At 40.4% G+C, this 18,101-nt stretch overlaps 1 protein-coding gene across 3 annotated transcripts in view; it reads left to right on the top strand.

Annotated features, from left to right (window-relative positions):
• SOX30 (SRY-box transcription factor 30) overlaps positions 1 to 17,917 on the top strand; it is a 48,570-nt gene extending 30,653 nt beyond the window's left edge. For 2 of the 3 annotated variants that reach the window (XM_019026126.4, XM_019026124.4), the window contains one exon: positions 16,873 to 17,917. In XM_019026126.4, the coding sequence (XP_018881671.4) occupies positions 16,873 to 17,254 (382 nt within the window). In that variant the 3' untranslated portion in view covers positions 17,255 to 17,917. The remainder of the gene's footprint in view (positions 1 to 16,872) is intronic. The other variant, XM_019026127.3, reaches the window with a different exon arrangement.
• Positions 17,918 to 18,101: the final 184 nt, after the last annotated feature.

The raw sequence follows: 18,101 nt of genomic DNA, 5'->3' as shown, positions 1-18,101 counted from the left end.
CTGCACTCCAGCCTGGGTGACCATCTCAAAAAAAAAAAGAACAAGAATATAGGCTTTAATGTTGTTGGATATAATTTTTCATGCAAAATAACTATAAGGGACCTTAAGACCATTTAGTCAAATGTATTGAGGTGTACTTATTGTATAGAGGGGGTGCGTCTCAAACTTTATTGTGTATATAAATCATGTGGTATTTTGTTAAAATGCAGATTCTGATTCCTTGGGTCTGGGGTATAGTAGTATCCTATATGGGAGTATAGTACGCCTGATGTTTGGCATTTCTAGCAAGCTCCCAAGTGATTGCCAATTCTGCTGGTTTATGGACCACACTTTGAATAGCAAGGGTATAGAGGAGGGCACTTGGTCTACGTGAAAAATTGTTTTTTTACCTAGGTTAAATGACTAGACCAAAGTTATACTACCTCTTTGTGCCCTTTTTACCAAATTAGAAAATTTCCCACATAAATTACCAATAAAGGAATTCATTTTCATAGGGAAGTATCTAGGGAAAACAAATGTGTAACTTCATTTTGGAATGATAGAAATTTAACTCCCTTGGAAGTATTTTGATAGAGTGGTATTAGCCTCTACTTTCCTTTTTTTTTTTTTTTTTTTTTGAGGCGGAGTTTTGCTCTTTTTTTTTTTATTATACTTTAAGCTTTAGGGTACATGTGCACATTGTGCAGGTTAGTTACATATGTATACATGTGCCATGCTGGTGCGCTGCACCCACTAACTCGTCATCTAGCATTAGGTATATCTCCCAATGCTATCCCTCCCCCCTCCCCCCACCCCACAACAGTCCCCAGAGTGTGATATTCCCCTTCCTGTGTCCATGTGATCTCATTGTTCAATTCCCACCTATGAGTGAGAATATGCGGTGTTTGGTTTTTTGTTCTTGCGATAGTTTACTGAGAATGATGGTTTCCAATTTCATCCATGTCCCTACAAAGGACATGAACTCATCATTTTTTATGGCTGCATAGTATTCCATGGTGTATATGTGCCACATTTTCTTAATCCAGTCTATCATTGTTGGACATTTGGGTTGGTTCCAAGTCTTTGCTATTGTGAATAATGCCGCAATAAACATACGTGTGCATGTGTCTTTATAGCAGCATGATTTATAGTCCTTTGGGTATATACCCAGTAATGGGATGGCTGGGTCAAATGGTATTTCTAGTTCTAGATCCCTGAGGAATCGCCACACTGACTTCCACAATGGTTGAACTAGTTTACAGTCCCACCAACAGTGTAAAAGTGTTCCTATTTCTCCACATCCTCTCCAGCACCTGTTGTTTCCTGACTTTTTAATGATTGCCATTCTAACTGGTGTGAGATGATATCTCATAGTGGTTTTGATTTGCATTTCTCTGATGGCCAGTGATGATGAGCATTTTTTCATGTGTTTTTTGGCTGCATAAATGTCTTCTTTTGAGAAGTGTCTGTTCATATCCTTCGCCCACTTTTTGATGGGGTTGTTTGTTTTTTTCTTGTAAATTTGTTTGAGTTCATTGTAGATTCTGGATATTAGCCCTTTGTCAGATGAGTAGGTTGCGAAAATTTTCTCCCGTGTGGTAGGTTGCCTGTTCACTCTGATGGTAGTTTCTTTTGCTGTGCAGAAGCTCTTTAGTTTAATTAGATCCCATTTGTCAATTTTGTCTTTTGTTGCCATTGCTTTTGGTGTTTTGGACATGAAGTCCTTGCCCACGCCTATGTCCTGAATGGTAATGCCTAGGTTTTCTTCTAGGGTTTTTATGGTTTTAGGTCTAACATTTAAATCTTTAATCCATCTTGAATTGATTTTTGTATAAGGTGTAAGGAAGGGATCCAGTTTCAGCTTTCTACATATGGCTAGCCAGTTTTCCCAGCACCATTTATTAAATAGGGAATCCTTTCCCCATTGCTTGTTTTTCTCAGGTTTGTCAAAGATCAGATAGTTGTAGGTATGCGGCGTTATTTCTGAGGGCTCTGTTCTGTTCCATTGATCTATATCTCTGTTTTGGTACCAGTACCATGCTGCTTTTGTTACTGTAGCCTTGTAGTATAGTTTGAAGTCAGGTAGTGTGATGCCTCCAGCTTTGTTCTTTTGGCTTAGGATTGACTTGGCAATGCAGGCTCTTTTTTGGTTCCATATGAACTTTAAAGTAGTTTTTTCCAATTCTGTGAAGAAAGTCATTGGTAGCTTGATGGGGATGGCATTGAATCTGTAAATGACCTTGGGCAGTATGGCCATTTTCACGATATTGATTCTTCCTACCCATGAGCATGGAATGTTCTTCCATTTGTTTGTATCCTCTTTTATTTCCTTGAGCAGTGGTTTGTAGTTCTCCTTGAAGAGGTCCTTCACATCCCTTGTAAGTTGGATTCCTAGGTATTTTATTCTCTTTGAAGCAATTGTGAATGGGAGTTCACTCATGATTTGGCTCTCTGTTTGTCTGTTGTTGGTGTATAAGAATGCTTGTGATTTTTGTACATTGATTTTGTATCCTGAGACTTTGCTGAAGTTGCTTATCAGCTTAAGGAGATTTTGGGCTGAGACAATGGGGTTTTCTAGATAAACAATCATGTCGTCTGCAAACAGGGACAATTTGACTTCGTCTTTTCCTAATTGAATACCCTTTATTTCCTTCTCCTGCCTAATTGCCCTGGCCAGAACTTCCAACGCTATGTTGAATAGGAGCGGTGAGAGAGGGCATCCCTGTCTTGTGCCCGTTTTCAAAGGGAATGCTTCCAGTTTTTGCCCATTCAGTATGATATTGGCTGTGGGTTTGTCATAGATAGCTCTTATTATTTTGAAATACGTCCCATCAATACCTAATTTATTGAGAGTTTTTAGCATGAAGGGTTGTTGAATTTTGTCAAAGGCTTTTTCTGCATCTATTGAGATAATCATGTGGTTTTTGTCTTTGGCTCTGTTTATATGCTGGATTACATTTATTGATTTGCGTATATTGAACCAGCCTTGCATCCCAGGGATGAAGCCCACTTGATCATGGTGGATAAGCTTTTTGATGTGCTGCTGGATTCGGTTTGCCAGTATTTTATTGAGGATTTTTGCATCAATGTTCATCAGGATATTGGTCTAAAATTCTCTTTTTTGGTTGTGTCTCTGCCCGGCTTTGGTATCAGAATGATGCTGGCCTCATAAAATGAGTTAGGGAGGATTCCCTCTTTTTCTATTGATTGGAATAGTTTCAGAAGCAATGGTACCAGTTCCTCCTTGTACCTCTGGTAGAATTCGGCTGTGAATCCATCTGGTCCTGGACTCTTTTTGGTTGGTAAACTATTGATTATTGCCACAATTTCAGCTCCTGTTATTGGTCTATTCAGAGATTCAACTTCTTCCTGGTTTAGTCTTGGGAGAGTGTATGTGTCGAGGAATGTATCCATTTCTTCTAGATTTTCTAGTTTATTTGCGTAGAGGTGTTTGTAGTATTCTCTGATGGTAGTGTGTATTTCTGTGGGATCGGTGGTGATATCCCCTTTATCATTTTTTATTGTGTCTATTTGATTCTTCTCTCTTTTTTTCTTTATTAGTCTTGCTAGTGGTCTATCAATTTTGTTGATCCTTTCAAAAAACCAGCTTCTGGATTCATTGATTTTTTGAAGGGTTTTTTGTGTCTCTATTTCCTTCAGTTCTGCTCTGATTTTAGTTATTTCTTGCCTTCTGCTAGCTTTTGAATGTGTTTGCTCTTGCTTTTCTAGTTCTTTTAATTGTGATGTTAGGGTGTCAATTTTGGATCTTTCCTGCTTTCTCTTGTGGGCATTTAGTGCTATAAATTTCCCTCTGCACACTGCTTTGAATGCGTCCCAGAGATTCTGGTATGTTGTGTCTTTGTTCTCGTTGGTTTCAAAGAACATCTTTATTTCTGCCTTCATTTCGTTATGTACCCAGTAGTCATTCAGGAGCAGGTTGTTCAGTTTCCATGTAGTTGAGCGGCTTTGAGTGAGATTTTTAATCCTGAGTTCTAGTTTGATTGCACTGTGGTCTGAGAGATAGTTTGTTATAATTTCTGTTCTTTTACATTTGCTGAGGAGAGCTTTACTTCCAACTATGTGGTCAATTTTGGAATAGGTGTGGTGTGGTGCTGAAAAAAATGTATATTCTGTTGATTTGGGGTGGAGAGTTCTGTAGATGTCTATTAGGTCCGCTTGGTGCAGAGCTGAGTTCAATTCCTGGGTATCCTTGTTGACTTTCTGTCTCGTTGATCTGTCTAATGTTGACAGTGGGGTGTTAAAGTCTCCCATTATTAATGTGTGGGAGTCTAAGTCTCTTTGTAGGTCACTCAGGACTTGCTTTATGAATCTGGGTGCTCCTGTATTTGGTGCATATATATTTAGGATAGTTAGCGCCTCTTGTTGAATTGATCCCTTTACCATTATGTAATGGCCTTCTTTGTCTCTTTTGATCTTTGTTGGTTTAAAGTCTGTTTTATCCGAGACTAGGATTGCAACCCCTGCCTTTTTTTGTTTTCCATTTGCTTGGTAGATCTTCCTCCATCCTTTTATTTTGAGCCTATGTGTGTCTCTGCACGTGAGATGGGTTTCCTGAATACAGCACACTGATGGGTCTTGACTCTTTATCCAACTTGCCAGTCTGTGTCTTTTAATTGGAGAATTTAGTCCATTTACATTTAAAGTCAATATTGTTATGTGTGAATTTGATCCTGTCATTATGATGTTAGCTGGTGATTTTGCTCATTAGTTGATGCAGTTTCTTCCTAGTCTTGATGGTCGTTACATTTTGGCATGATTTTGCAGCGGCTGGTACCGGTTGTTCCTTTCCATGTTTAGCGCTTCCTTCAGGAGCTCTTTTAGGGCAGGCCTGGTGGTGACAAAATCTCTCAGCATTTGCTTGTCTGTAAAGTATTTTATTCCTCCTTCACTTATGAAGCTTAGTTTGGCTGGATATGAAATTCTGGGTTGAAATTCTTTAAGAATGTTGAATATTGGCCCCCACTCTCTTCTGGCTTGTAGAGTTTCTGCCGAGAAATCCGCTGTTAGTCTGATGGGCTTCCTTTTGAGGGTAACCCGACCTTTCTCTCTGGCTGCCCTTAACATTTTTTCCTTCATTTCAACTTTGGTGAATCTGACAATTATGTGTCTTGGAGTTGCTCTTCTCGAGGAGTATCTTTGTGGCGTTCTCTGTATTTCCTGAATCTGAATGTTGGCCTGCCTTGCTAGATTGGGGAAGTTCTCCTGGATAATATCCTGCAGAGTGTTTTCCAACTTGGTTCCATTCTCCGCATCACTTTCAGGTACACCAATCAGACGCAGATTTGGTCTTTTCACATAGTCCCATATTTCTTGGAGGCTTTGCTCATTTCTTTTTATTCTTTTTTTCTCTAGACTTCCCTTCTCGCTTCATTTCATTCATTTCATCTTCCATTGCTGATACCCTTTCTTCCAGTTGATTGCATCGGCTCCTGAGGCTTCTGCATTCTTCACGTAGTTCTCGAGCCTTGGTTTTCAGCTCCATCAGCTCCTTTAAGCACTTCTCTATATTGGTTATTCTAGTTATACATTCGTCTAAATTTTTTTCAAAGTTTTCAACTTCTTTGCCTTTGGTTTGAATGTCCTCCCGTAGCTCAGAGTAATTTGATCGTCTGAAGCCTTCTTCTCTCAGCTCGTCAAAATCATTCTCCATCCAGCTTTGTTCCGTTGCTGGTGAGGAACTGCGTTCCTTTGGAGGAGGAGAGGTGCTCTGCGTTTTAGAGTTCCCAGTTTTTCTGTTCTGTTTTTTCCCCATCTTTGTGGTTTTATCTACTTTTGGTCTTTGATGATGGTGATGTACAGATGGGTTTTCGGTGTGGATGTCCTTTCTGTTTGTTAGTTTTCCTTCTAACAGACAGGACCCTCAGCTGCAGGTCTGTTGGAATACCCTGCCGTGTGAGGTGTCAGTGTGCCCCTGCTGGGGGGTGCCTCCCAGTTAGGCTGCTCGGGGGTCAGGGGTCAGGGACCCACTTGAGGAGGCAGTCTGCCCGTTCTCAGATCTCCAGCTGCGTGCTGGGAGAACCACTGCTCTCTTCAAAGCTGTCAGACAGGGACATTTAAGTCTGCAGAGGTTACTGCTGTCTTTTTGTTTGTCTGTGCCCTGCCCCCAGAGGTGGAGCCTACAGAATCAGGCAAGCCTCCTTGAGCTGTGGTGGTCTCCACCCAGTTCGAGCTTCCAGGCTGCTTTGTTTACCTAAGCAAGCCTGGGCAATGGCGGGCGCCCCTCCCCCAGCCTCGCTGCCGCCTTTCAGTTTGATCTCAGACTGCTGTGCTAGCAATCAGCGAGATTCCGTGGGCGTAGGACCCTCCGAGTCAGGTGTGGGATATAGTCTCGTGGTGCGCCGTTTTTTAAGCCGGTCTGAAAAGCGCAATATTCGGGTGGGAGTGACCCGATTTTCCGGGTGCGTCCGTCACCCCTTTCTTTGACTCGGAAAGGGAACTCCCTGACCCCTTGCGCTTCCCAGGTGAGGCAATGCCTCGCCCTGCTTCGGCTCGCGCACGGTGTGCGCACCCACTGGCCTGCGCCCACTGTCTGGCACTCCCTAGTGAGATGAACCCGGTACCTCAGATGGAAATGCAGAAATCACCCATCTTCTGCGTCGCTCACGCTGGGAGCTGTAGACCGGAGCTGTTCCTATTCGGCCATCTTGGCTCCTCCCTCCGGAGTTTTGCTCTTGTTGCCCAGGCTGGAGTGCAATGGCGCGATCTTGGCTCACCACAGCCTCCGCCTCCCGGGTTCAAGCGATTCTCCTGCCGCAGCCTCCTGAGTAGTGGGGTTTACAGGCATGCGTCACCACGCCTGGCTAATTTTTTGTGTGTGTTTTTAATAGAGACGGGGTTTCTCCATATTGGTCAGGCTGGTCTTGAACTCCCGACTTCAGATAATCTGCCCACCTCGGCCTCCCAAGGTGCTGGGATTACATGCGTGAACCACCATTCCCGGCCTAGCCTTTACTTTTCAATTACTGTTAAATGTGTAGACAAAGATGGTTTCTGTTGAGACGGGAGTATTAAACTGTCTAACACCAATCTTTTATTGTTTCTTACTTAGCAAGTAAATCTACTTCCCATTAGGGTATAACTACACCTCAATAGAAACAACTTTTGAGGTATATATTATGTTGCTTCAATTTATAATCAATTGCTTGCTTTTGGGCCCTTAGCTCAGGACTGGAAGAAAGTGGAACCAGAGGATTAGATCAGGAGAAAGGAAGATTTTTGTCATCGAGGGTTTGTTTTGTTTTATGTAGAATATTTTTATTTTTTGCAGCCTTAATAAGTATTTTAGTTCAAGGGATCAAACCTCAAGAGACTTTTAATTTAAGGCCAGGGAGGTTGATAATCTCTTTTCATTGCTATCTGCTAGGATCTAGGATTTTACAGGAATTTTGGAGAATTTTACAAAATGTTTCCTACATATAAGAAGAATATGAAGGATGTAGATTGAATTTAATGAATGAGTAAATTTGAGAACACTTGGCCTTAGTTAGAATCTTGAGGCCTATAACAAAAATTGTGGAAAATTGTATCTGCTACATAATTAATTTTGTAATATGGGAAATGCTTGGACCCTATTTACTCACAGGATAGGTGAAGAAGAGTTAATTACAATGGGCTGTGTACCACAGTCTCACTCTAGCTGTTACTACTTTTTTGTTTGTTGTATTTTTCTTCTTTTTAGTGTTTTGAGAGCTAAGAATTTTTACACGTAGTTTTTATAACAATCCTGTGACTTGGGTATAATATTCCCCTACTTTTTCAGTTAAATAAATGGATTAGTAAATAGCCTCATCAAGGTTGTACAGTGGCAGAGCCAATAGTCAAATTCAGGTTTGATTGATTTTGAATTTCATATTTGTCTTTTTTACTATATCAGTAAGACTTCTTTTATGACAGCTCCTCTTGATTGGCAGCTGTTAGTTGCTAGCAGAGAATCATATGGAAAAAATATATTTTGAATAAAAACCTCACATAGTCAAGTGGACATTGGGGCAGGTAATTTTCCTTACATATTACATAGATTAAATCATAGAAGTCTATCTTATTTATTTGGGACAAGGCTTGTAAGATTTGACTGTTAATGTATAAATTATCTGACACTTTAAGGAACATTTTAAAAGGAAGCTCTTGAAAGTAAGTTCTTTGTTTTTTTTTTTTTTTTTTGAGACAGAGTCTTGCTCTGTCACCCAGGCTGGAGTGCAGTGGCGCAATCTTGGCTCACTGCAACCTCTGCCTTCCAGGTTCAAGCAATTCTCCTGTCTCAGCCTCCCGAGTAGCTGGGACTGCAGGTGCCTATCACCACACCCAGCTAATTTTTGTATTTTTAGTAGAGATGGGGTTTCACCATATTGGTCAGGCTGGTCTCGAACTCCTGACCTCAGGTGATCCACCTGCCTCAGCCTCCCAAACTACTGGGATTATAGGCATGAGCCACTGCTCCCACCCAAAAGTAAGTTCTTGGAAGACAGAAACTACCTTTTTTGTTAATACTATTACTGCTAATTAATAATAATGCTATTGGAAGAACCAAATGAAGTGACTAGCTATTATACTGAATTTTATTTCATTTAAGAATGTCAGAGCAGTATGTCAACTATAAACATTAAGCTATGCATAGTTTTTTAGAAAAGAAGACTAGCCTTATCAATTATAATATTTTTCAGTTGTTTTTCTAACTCTACCTGTATGTGTCTGATGATAATTTCCCCAAGGAAATAGATAATCTATTTATGACTGTCTAGATAGTATATTTCAGTAAACCCTAAATGCCAAAATTAATTGATTCTCTCTCAATTTTTCTCTTCTCCCAACCGATAATGGAATTTTCTGTAAGGAATATTTCTGGGCAGATGCAGTGGCTCACGCCTGTAATCCCAGCACTTTGGGAGGCCGAGGCGGGCAGATCACCTGAGGTCAGGTGTTTGAGACCAGCCTGGTGAACATGATGAAACCCTGTCTCTACTAAAAATACAAAAATTAGCCAAGTGTGGTGGTGGGCACCTGTAATCCCAGCTACTCGGAAGCTTGAGGCAGGAGAATCGCTTGAACCTGGGAGGCAGAGGTTGCAGTGAACCAAGATCACACCCCTGCACTCCAGCCTGGGCAACAAGAGTGAAACTATATATATATTTCCTTCCTACTCTAGTTATTTATATGTGGAATTTTCCAACTATTTCAATGTTAGAATTGTAATGGACATTTGAGATATACTTATATATACATATTTTGTGTATATATGTATATATTTATGATTATTCATTATTAAAAATTTTGGCTGGGCGTGGTGGCTCACGCCTGTAATCCCAACACTTTGGGAGGCCAAGGAGAGAGAATCTGTTGGGCCCAGGAGTTTGAGACCAGCCTGGGCAATTTAGTGAGACCTTGTCTCTACCCCCAAAATTTTTTTAATTAGCTGGTCGTGGTGGCATGTGCCTGTAGTCCCAGCTACTCAGGAAGCTAAGGTGGGAGGATCACTTGAGCCTGGGAGGTGAAGGCTGCAGTGAGCCAAGATCATGCCACTGCACTCCAACCTGGGCACCAGAGTGAGACCATGTCTCAAAAAACCAAAAAGTGTTTCTTTTCGCTACGCAGTTCACTTTGCCCTGTTTATGTAGAGTAAAAATCAAGTAGGCTAGGTGGTTTAATCAAGGAGTCATTTTACAAAACAGATGGACACTCAGAAGTGCTGCTCCCCTTCTCTGGGGCTAACATCTTATTCCTGCCTTCAGATCTTAACCATCATCATATTGTGTTTGTCAAAATGCTCTCTTTCTGTGTACTACATTAATTCTTCAGACTAGTTCTTTTCTCCCTACCCCTTCCTCTTCCTTCTTCTTGCAGTATATTGGGCTTTCACATTCAAGGGAGATACATAGGATCTTCATTCTGTTGGCCATTGGGTAAAAAATATGTTTAAAATCTATGTAAGTAGGGATAAAGAAAAGATATGAAGACAAATGGGGATTTACTATCTTGAAATGTATGGAAAATACACTCAGATATATTGTAGGGAAAGTAAGTTCAAAGAATTCCTGGATTTGTAGAAATAGCATCTAAATTGTAAAATTTTAGGCAAATGAATCAAAGGTTAAAAGCAATTCTCTTTAACCTTCATTTGGGTCAGAGACCCATTTGAGAATTTGATTGAAGTTATGGACTTCTTCCATAATAATGCATATCTGCATACATATACAAACTCTTGCCTAAACTTATGGAGGAGGGAAACTAACAGTCCCAAAACATGATAGACTTAGTTAACATAGAATACCTTCTGCTGTAACAAGCTAGAAATGTTGAATTTAAATATGAACAATTTAATACCTACCTGAACTCCCCAGCAAGGAACTCGCCATGTGCCAAAATGATCAACAAGTTGAAAACTAGTTATAGTGGTCCTGGAGATGATTTTCAGATTCAGAAATAGTTTCATTGGTTATAAACTTGGGTTTTAAGCTGGATGTGCTGTCATGCACCTGTAGTCCCAGCTACTTGGGAGGCTGAGGTGGAGTTTGAGGCCAGTCTTGGCAACAAATTGTGATCCTGTCTCTAAAACAAAAAAACAGAAAAAAACCTAAACTTGAGTTTTAATGTCTGTGAAGGGAAAAAAGATGAGGTCTTGACCCTGCTCTGCTCCCCTGTTCAAGGTGGGGATAGGTACTGAAACTAAAACCTCTTTATAAAGCCAAGACCCTGGAAGGAATTTTTCTTTTTTTTGTTTTTTTGACAGAGTCTTGCTCTGTCTGCCAGACTGGAGTGCAGTGGTGTGATCTCAACTCACTGCAGCCTCTGCCTCTGGGGTTCAAGCGATTCTCGTGCCTCAGCCTCCTGAGTAGCTAGGATTACAGGTACATGCTACCATGCCTGGCTAATTTTTGTATTTTTAGTGGAGACTGAGTTTTGCCATGTTAGTCAGGCTGGTCTTGAACTCCTGGCCTTAAGTGATCTGCCTGCCTTAGCCTCCCAGAGTGTTGGGATTACAGGCGTGAGCCACCACACCTGGCTGGAAGGACTTCTAACCTTGATAAAAGGAATATAAAATTTTTGTCGTTGATCCAGGTAAAGCACAGAAAGAATCTTGTTTTTACTCAGGGCTCTATGTGATTTTCATTAGAAATAAAATTCCCAAGGTGTTTCACACATTGGTTCAGAGTCTAAAATCACCCTGTCCACTGGATGCAGACATTTCTTTTTCTTTTTGAGATGGAGTTTCGCTCTTTTTGCCCAGGCTGGAGTGTAATGCCACGATCTCGGCTCACTGCACTGCCTCCAGGGTTCAAGTGATTCTCCTGCCTCAGCCTCCCGAGTAGCTGGGATTACAGGTGCCCACCACCACGTCCAGCTAATTTTATATCTTTAGTACAGATGGGGTTTCACCTGTCTCTACTGGAAATCCAATGAGACCTAATTAGCTAGACTTTTCAGGATAGAGTACCAGAGAAAAGAGAGCTACGCACAGAGGGAACTCCGGATGACTGTGTAGGGTCCCTCTTGAGTATTCAGTGAAGTACTAATTAGTGCATGCTTGTGAAGAAACAACCCAAGGCAGTGAAAGAACCACCTGAAAGGATCAGAGAAAACAGTATCTGGCAATCATGCACTAACACAGTGCTGTGAATAGTCCTACCAACTAGATTGGAAAACTTTTATGGGGCACAGAACATTGGGTACTCAGAAGGGTCTTGCTTCAGATAGCCTTAGCCTAAATGTTGCTATGGTCACAACTAAAAATTCTTTTTTTTTTTTTTTTTAGTTATGGGGTGGGTCTTGCTATGTCACCCAGGCTGGAGTGCGGTGGCATGATCATAGCTCATTGCAGCCTCGAACTCCTGGGCCTAAGTGATCCTTCTTCCTCAGCCTCCTGAATAACTGGGACAACAGGTGTGCACCACCATGCCCAGCTAATATTCTCATGTTTTTGTAGAGACAGGGCCTCACTTTGTTGCCCAGGCTGTTTTCAAACTCCTGGCCTCCGAAAGTGCTGGAATTAACAGGCATGAGCCATTGTGCTCTAATTTTTTTTTTTTTTTTTTTTGAGACAAATTCTCACTCTGTTACCCAGGCTGGAGTGCAGTGGCACGATCTTGGCTCACTGCAACCTCAGCCTCCCAGGTTCGAGCAAGCAATTCTCCTGCCTCAGCCTCCGGAGTAGCTGGGACTACAGGCCGCACCACCATGCCCGGCTTATTTTTGTATTTTTAGTAGAGACGGGGTTTCACCGTGTTGACCAGGGTGGTCTCAAACTCCTGACCTCAGGTGATCCACACGCCTTGGCCTCCCAAGGTGCTGGGATTACAGGCGTGAGCCACCGCGCCCAGCTCAAAATTCTTAAAAGCAAGACCTGAAAGGACCAACTTGTTTTTAAGTAATTTAACTGCACCCAAGAGCAAAGCTCAAGAATAGAAATAGAATCAAATAATTAAAAAGGTAAGTGAGAGTATGGTTCATTTTTGAGATGGCAGCACAGGGAGCTCTGTGGACCCAGTCTCTAGCAAACAAGTGTAAGTGGTGAAAACTATTTTTAAAAACCAATCATTCAAGTCTCTGGAAGTTGCTGGGTGTGGTGGTGTACCCGTAGTCTCAGGTACTTGGGAGGCTGAGGCAGGAAGATTGCTTGAGCCCAGGAATTTGAGACTGTAGTGAGCTATGATCATACCACTGCATTCTGGCCTGGGTGACAGCAAAACCCCATCTCTTAAATTACATATATAAAATATATATATTATATATATATAATATATATTATATATATAATATATATTATATATATTATATAATATATATATAAATGGGAAATCCAGAAGGCCACACACATATCCAGAGCTAGACCCATGTTCAGAAAATACACAAAAAGACCCCAAGCTTTTAACTCTGACTGATCTGTAGGCTCTGTATAAGCAGGAAGTAAAGACTAAGGCAGAATTGAAAATAGCCTGGCTAAGTATTTAAGGAGTGCCCCAGTTCAAAGCCAATCTATAAAGACCAGGAAAATATGTTTTGTTTTGTTTTTGTTTCTAGGTTTTTAAGGAAATCTCTATCAAATTTCTGACCGCTAAGCTAATTGAACAGAGATTTCAATGACCATGCATAACAAAGAATACGGTCTTTACAAAAATACTCTAGAAAACCAAATAAACAACTACAACCCCAAACAAGCAACAACAACAAACCTTGGATAAGGGAAAGAATTTGATTTCTAGTGGCATCACATTATAATATTCAAAACATCCAGTTTTCAACAAAAAAGTTACAAGACATGCAAAGAAACAAGAAAGTAGGGCATTCACAAGGAAATAATATTAATAGTAACTATCCCCAAGGAAGCTGAGACATTGAACTTAATAGTTTAAATCAGCTGTTTTAAATATGCTCAAGGAACTAAAGGAAACCAGGAGAACAATGTTTCACCAAATAGATCATATCAATAAGGAGACAGAAATTGAAAAAGAACCAAATACAAATCCTCAAGCTAAAAATTGCAGTAACTTCTTATAAGACTTACCAATCATACATTGAAATAGTGTTTCTAGTTTCCATCACTTATATTCTCCTGTTCCTTATGACAGACCTTTTAGGTTGACAGAACAGACATTGTTATCCCTATTTTATATAAGAAGGATACAAGGATCAGATAAAGTAAGATTTACTTAAGTTTACCAGATTCTTATGTGGCATAGCTAGAACTAGAGCCTGGATAGGGCGGCACAGTAGTTAGGAGAACAAGTTCTGGAGTCAAATTGCCTGATTCTGTCTGCCACTTACTAATTATATCACTTTGAGCGAGTTACTTAACCTTTTTAAAGCTCCATTTCCTCATCTGTACAGTGGAGATATTTATAGTATCTGTGTCTTAGGGTCATTCTGAGTGTTGTTCAGTGTTATATTGAAATAACATATACACTCCTTGGCCAATGCCTAAAAAATAGTAAATGCTTACATATTGGATAATATTATTATTTGGACTATTCTAATTAATGTTTTTCCCCCTACACCATGATGCTTTTATAGTTTTTTACTTTCACTCATGTAACCTTCTAGGATTGCCTTTGTCTTAATTGATCTTTTTGTTCTCTGAATATAACACGAACTCGTCTTTACCACACCAAAATAGTCACTATAATGCTGGCGTTATAGACTTCAGCACATGTCTAATATATACCTAGATTTTATGTTTTTTAAAAAATTATCTACCAAGCCTTACATAGCGTCTTGCCTACATTGAGTCCTGAAAAAGACAGTTATTGGGTGAATTATTTCTAGCTGAAATGAAAGCTTTGTGGAAGGGATAGATTTTTGTTTTATTGATATACAACATTTTACGTATTTATGGGGTACTTGTCATAAATATATATAAAATGTGTAATGATCAAGTCAGGGCATTTGGGTTATCTGTCACCTTGATTATTTATCATTTCTGTATATTGGGAACATTTTTAGTCCTCTCTTATAGCTACTTTGAAATACACCAGACATTGTTGCTAACTATAGGCACCCTACTGTGCTACTGAACATTAGAACTTACATCTTCTATCTAACTGTATGTTTGTACCCATAGTCAGCCTCTTTTCATCCCTGAATTATCTGTGGAATTCAATGGATAGAGAGACCTGCTATATGAGCAAAGCTGTGCTAGCCAGAAGCACAGTGTATTTGGCCGTGCGCGGTGGCTCACACTCATAATCTCAGCACTTTGGGAGGCTGAGGCGGGCGGATCACCTGAGGTCAGAATTTCGAGACCAGACTGGCCAACATGGTGAAACCCCATCTCTACTAAAATACAAAAATTAGCCGGACATGGTGGCGGGCACCTGTAATCCTAGCTACTCGGTAGGCTGAGGCAGGAGAATTGCTTGAACCTGGGAGGCGGAGGTTGCAGTGAGCCAAATTCATGCCACTACACTCCAGCCTGGGTGACAGAGCGAGACTCTGTCTCAAAAAAAAAAAAAAAAGAAGCACAGTGTATTCAGGACATGTGTATTAAATTTAAAATGCCTGAACTAAGAGTGGCAGTAGGCATGGAAACCTGAAAAATTTTAGAAACTTTACCTCATTTGTTATAATTAACATGAGCAAGGTACCTAGCACTTGAAGATTTGGGGGTAGGGCATAGTTTCAGAGTTTGAGATAATAGTCTAGTATGTCTGTTATACTTAGGTTTTTAAAAGTAAGGTAACAAAGTTGACTGTGTGTGTGTGTGTGTGTGTGTGTGTGTGTGTGTGTGTGTGTGTGTGTGTGTGAAGGCCAGAAATGAAACACTTAACTTGCCATGGGTTTTGCCGATGAGTATGGTCATTATGTTTATGTCATCTGTCACTAGATGGTTGGACTCTACCTCTTCCTATAATTCCTGCTCTAGGCCTTTGAAAGAGAGAATAATACTTAAAAACAATTGACAAATGGGTTTGAGTAGCAGAATTTTTGAGGTATAATCTTTTTAAAAAAAATTTTTTTTTGAGATGGGGTCTCACTATATTGCCCAGGCTGGCTTCAAACTCCTGGGCTCAAACGATCCTCCTGCGTCAGCCTCCTGAGTAGCTGGGACTACAGGCATGCACTACTGTGCCCAGCAAATGGCAGAAATTTTGGATTTGACTTTTTTTTTTTTTTGAGATGGAGTCTCACTCTGTCACCCAGGCTGGAGTGTGGTGGCGTGATCGCGGCTCACTGCAAGCTCCGCCTTCTGGGTTCACGCCATTCTCCTGCCTCAGCCTCCTGAGTAGCTGGGACTACAGGCGTCCGCCACCACGCCTGGCTAATTTTTTGTATTTCTAGTAGAGACGGGGTTTCACCGTGTTAGCCAGGATGGTCTCGATCTTCTGACCTTGTGATCCGCCCACCTCGGCCTCCCAGAGTGCTGGGATTACAGGCGTGAGCCACCGCGCCCAGCCAAAAAACCATAACTTGTAAAACTGCAAAATGTCTTTTTGATTCTTCACATTCCTGCCCTCCAAAAAATGTTTTGGAAAAGACCTTTAAGACCATAGTTTACTATCAGTTTTAAATCTTTCTAGTAGTAACAGTGTTTTAAATTTACTTTATTATTGAATGTCAATGAAAAAATTTAACTTGTCTTCTGTTCCAGTGCCTCAATATTCTGGATCTCTTGATTTCAATCTAGTTATACATTTCCCCCCCACCAGGAGCTTCCTTTCAAATACCACTAAAAACAACTATTGCACTATTGCATTGTTTACTAAGTGTCAATTCTGTGGGTTTTTTTGTTTGTTTTTGTTTTTTTGGAGGCGGAGTCTCACTCTGTCACCAGGCTGGAGTGCAGTGGCGCAGTCTCGGCTCACTGCAACCTCTACCTGCTGGGTTCAAGCGATCCTCCTGCCTCAGCCTCCTGAGTAGCTGGGACTACAGGCATGCACCACCATGCCTAGCTAATTTTTTGTATTTTTAGTAGAGATGGGGTTTCACTATGTTGGCCAGGATGATCTCTATCTCTTGACCTCATGTTCCGCCTGCCTCAGCCTCCCAAAGTGTTGGGATTACAGGCATGAGCCACCGCGCCCAACCACTGAGTGTCAATTCTTAGCATAGCTCAACACACATCTGCATTTCCAAAACCTTATATGGTATGAGGCATCATGAGAGGAAGACCAGAATAAGCAATTTTGTTATCATGGTTGTCAAAGGTAAGAAGCCTGAGGCTAACGATAGATAATAGTGCTGGTGAGTATTCCAGTCACAAGCTCCCTTTCCTGTTTCTTGTGGGTGGGGACTGGGCAGTGGGAAAAGAGCAGAGGAATGCATGAAGTGTTTGCAGAAAGGAACTTTCCAAACCCCAAAGAGGATGCATTAACTTGCTCTGTTAGTCTGTATGCAAGGCAATATGTGGGCAAGATCTAATTCCTTGTTTGTGTTTTTCTGCTGCAGTACATGCCCTTACAGTCGGCCTCCCTTTGGCTATGGAAATTTTCCGAGTTCAATGCCAGAATGCCTTAGTTATTATGAAGACAGTTACCCAAAACATGAGGGTATCTTTTCAACTTTAAATAGAGACTATTCTTTTAGAGACTACTCAAGTGAATGCACACACAGTGAAAATTCTCGGAGTTGTGAGAACATGAATGGAACTTCTTACTGTAACAGTCATAGCCACAGTGGGGAAGAAAACTTAAACCCTGTGCCTCAGCTGGACATTGGAACCTTGGAGAATGTCTTCACAGCCCCGACATCAACTCCTTCTAGCATCCAGCAAGTCAATGTCACCAACAGTGATGAGGAGGAAGAAGAAAAAGTGCTCAGGGATTTATAATTTTAAAACAAATATGCACAGAAAATAAACATTTCTTAAAATATATTCTGGGTCTGTTGGTATGAGAAAAAAAAAAAAGCCTAGAATTCTTTGTTGAAAGTTTTCAGTCGTGATTTGAGGAGTTAAAACCAAATGCAATTTATGTCTTCATAAAATTTTGATTAGCGAAACTAGAGTCTGGATGTTTCATTGTAGGAATATTTAAGTTATTAAGTAGTTTAATTTTAATGGCTGAAATTTGCATCAACATGTATTATTATTACTTTATCCTGGAACATGCAAAATACTGAAGACTCACAGTTGTATGTGAGGGGAGAGGAGGTATAAATCTAGCATAGTGTGATTTTTATTTTATCTCAGGATACATTTTTTAAATGATTTTTTGTTTGCTTTTTATGTAATACTTATGGATGTTGTCAATTTTTGATATAACATTTTGAAAGTATTTTGACAACTCTTAGTGAACTTGGACTCGGTTGCTAAATTTAACTTACACTAATAACCAATTATAAGTTCCAAATGTGCTTTAATGGCACCTGGGTGATTCTTCAGCTAAATTTAGTCATTTCTGTTTCTAAATATTTTATCATTTTAAAATATTTTTTTTTCCATTTGGCATACATCGTTCTTTGTTGTAATTAAATAAACATAGATAAAATTGTTCTTGTTGGATGTTTTCTGTTTGGGGGATAAAAGTAAGCAAACAGTATTTTTCATAGAAGATTGTTTTCTATACCATATACAGATAATTCATTTTTACCTATAGTCTCCAGAATTGCATAGATTCTGTTAGCTCACACGAGACTTAAACATGTATCAACAAAGTTGTCCACACATTCTGATGCCA

The sequence above is a fragment of the Gorilla gorilla genome, chromosome 4 (assembly GCF_029281585.2).
Source record: "Gorilla gorilla gorilla isolate KB3781 chromosome 4, NHGRI_mGorGor1-v2.1_pri, whole genome shotgun sequence".
Taxonomy (NCBI): Eukaryota; Metazoa; Chordata; class Mammalia; order Primates; family Hominidae; genus Gorilla; species Gorilla gorilla.
Note: the sequence above shows the minus strand (reverse complement) of the source record. Positions and strands in the feature narration are given on the sequence as shown.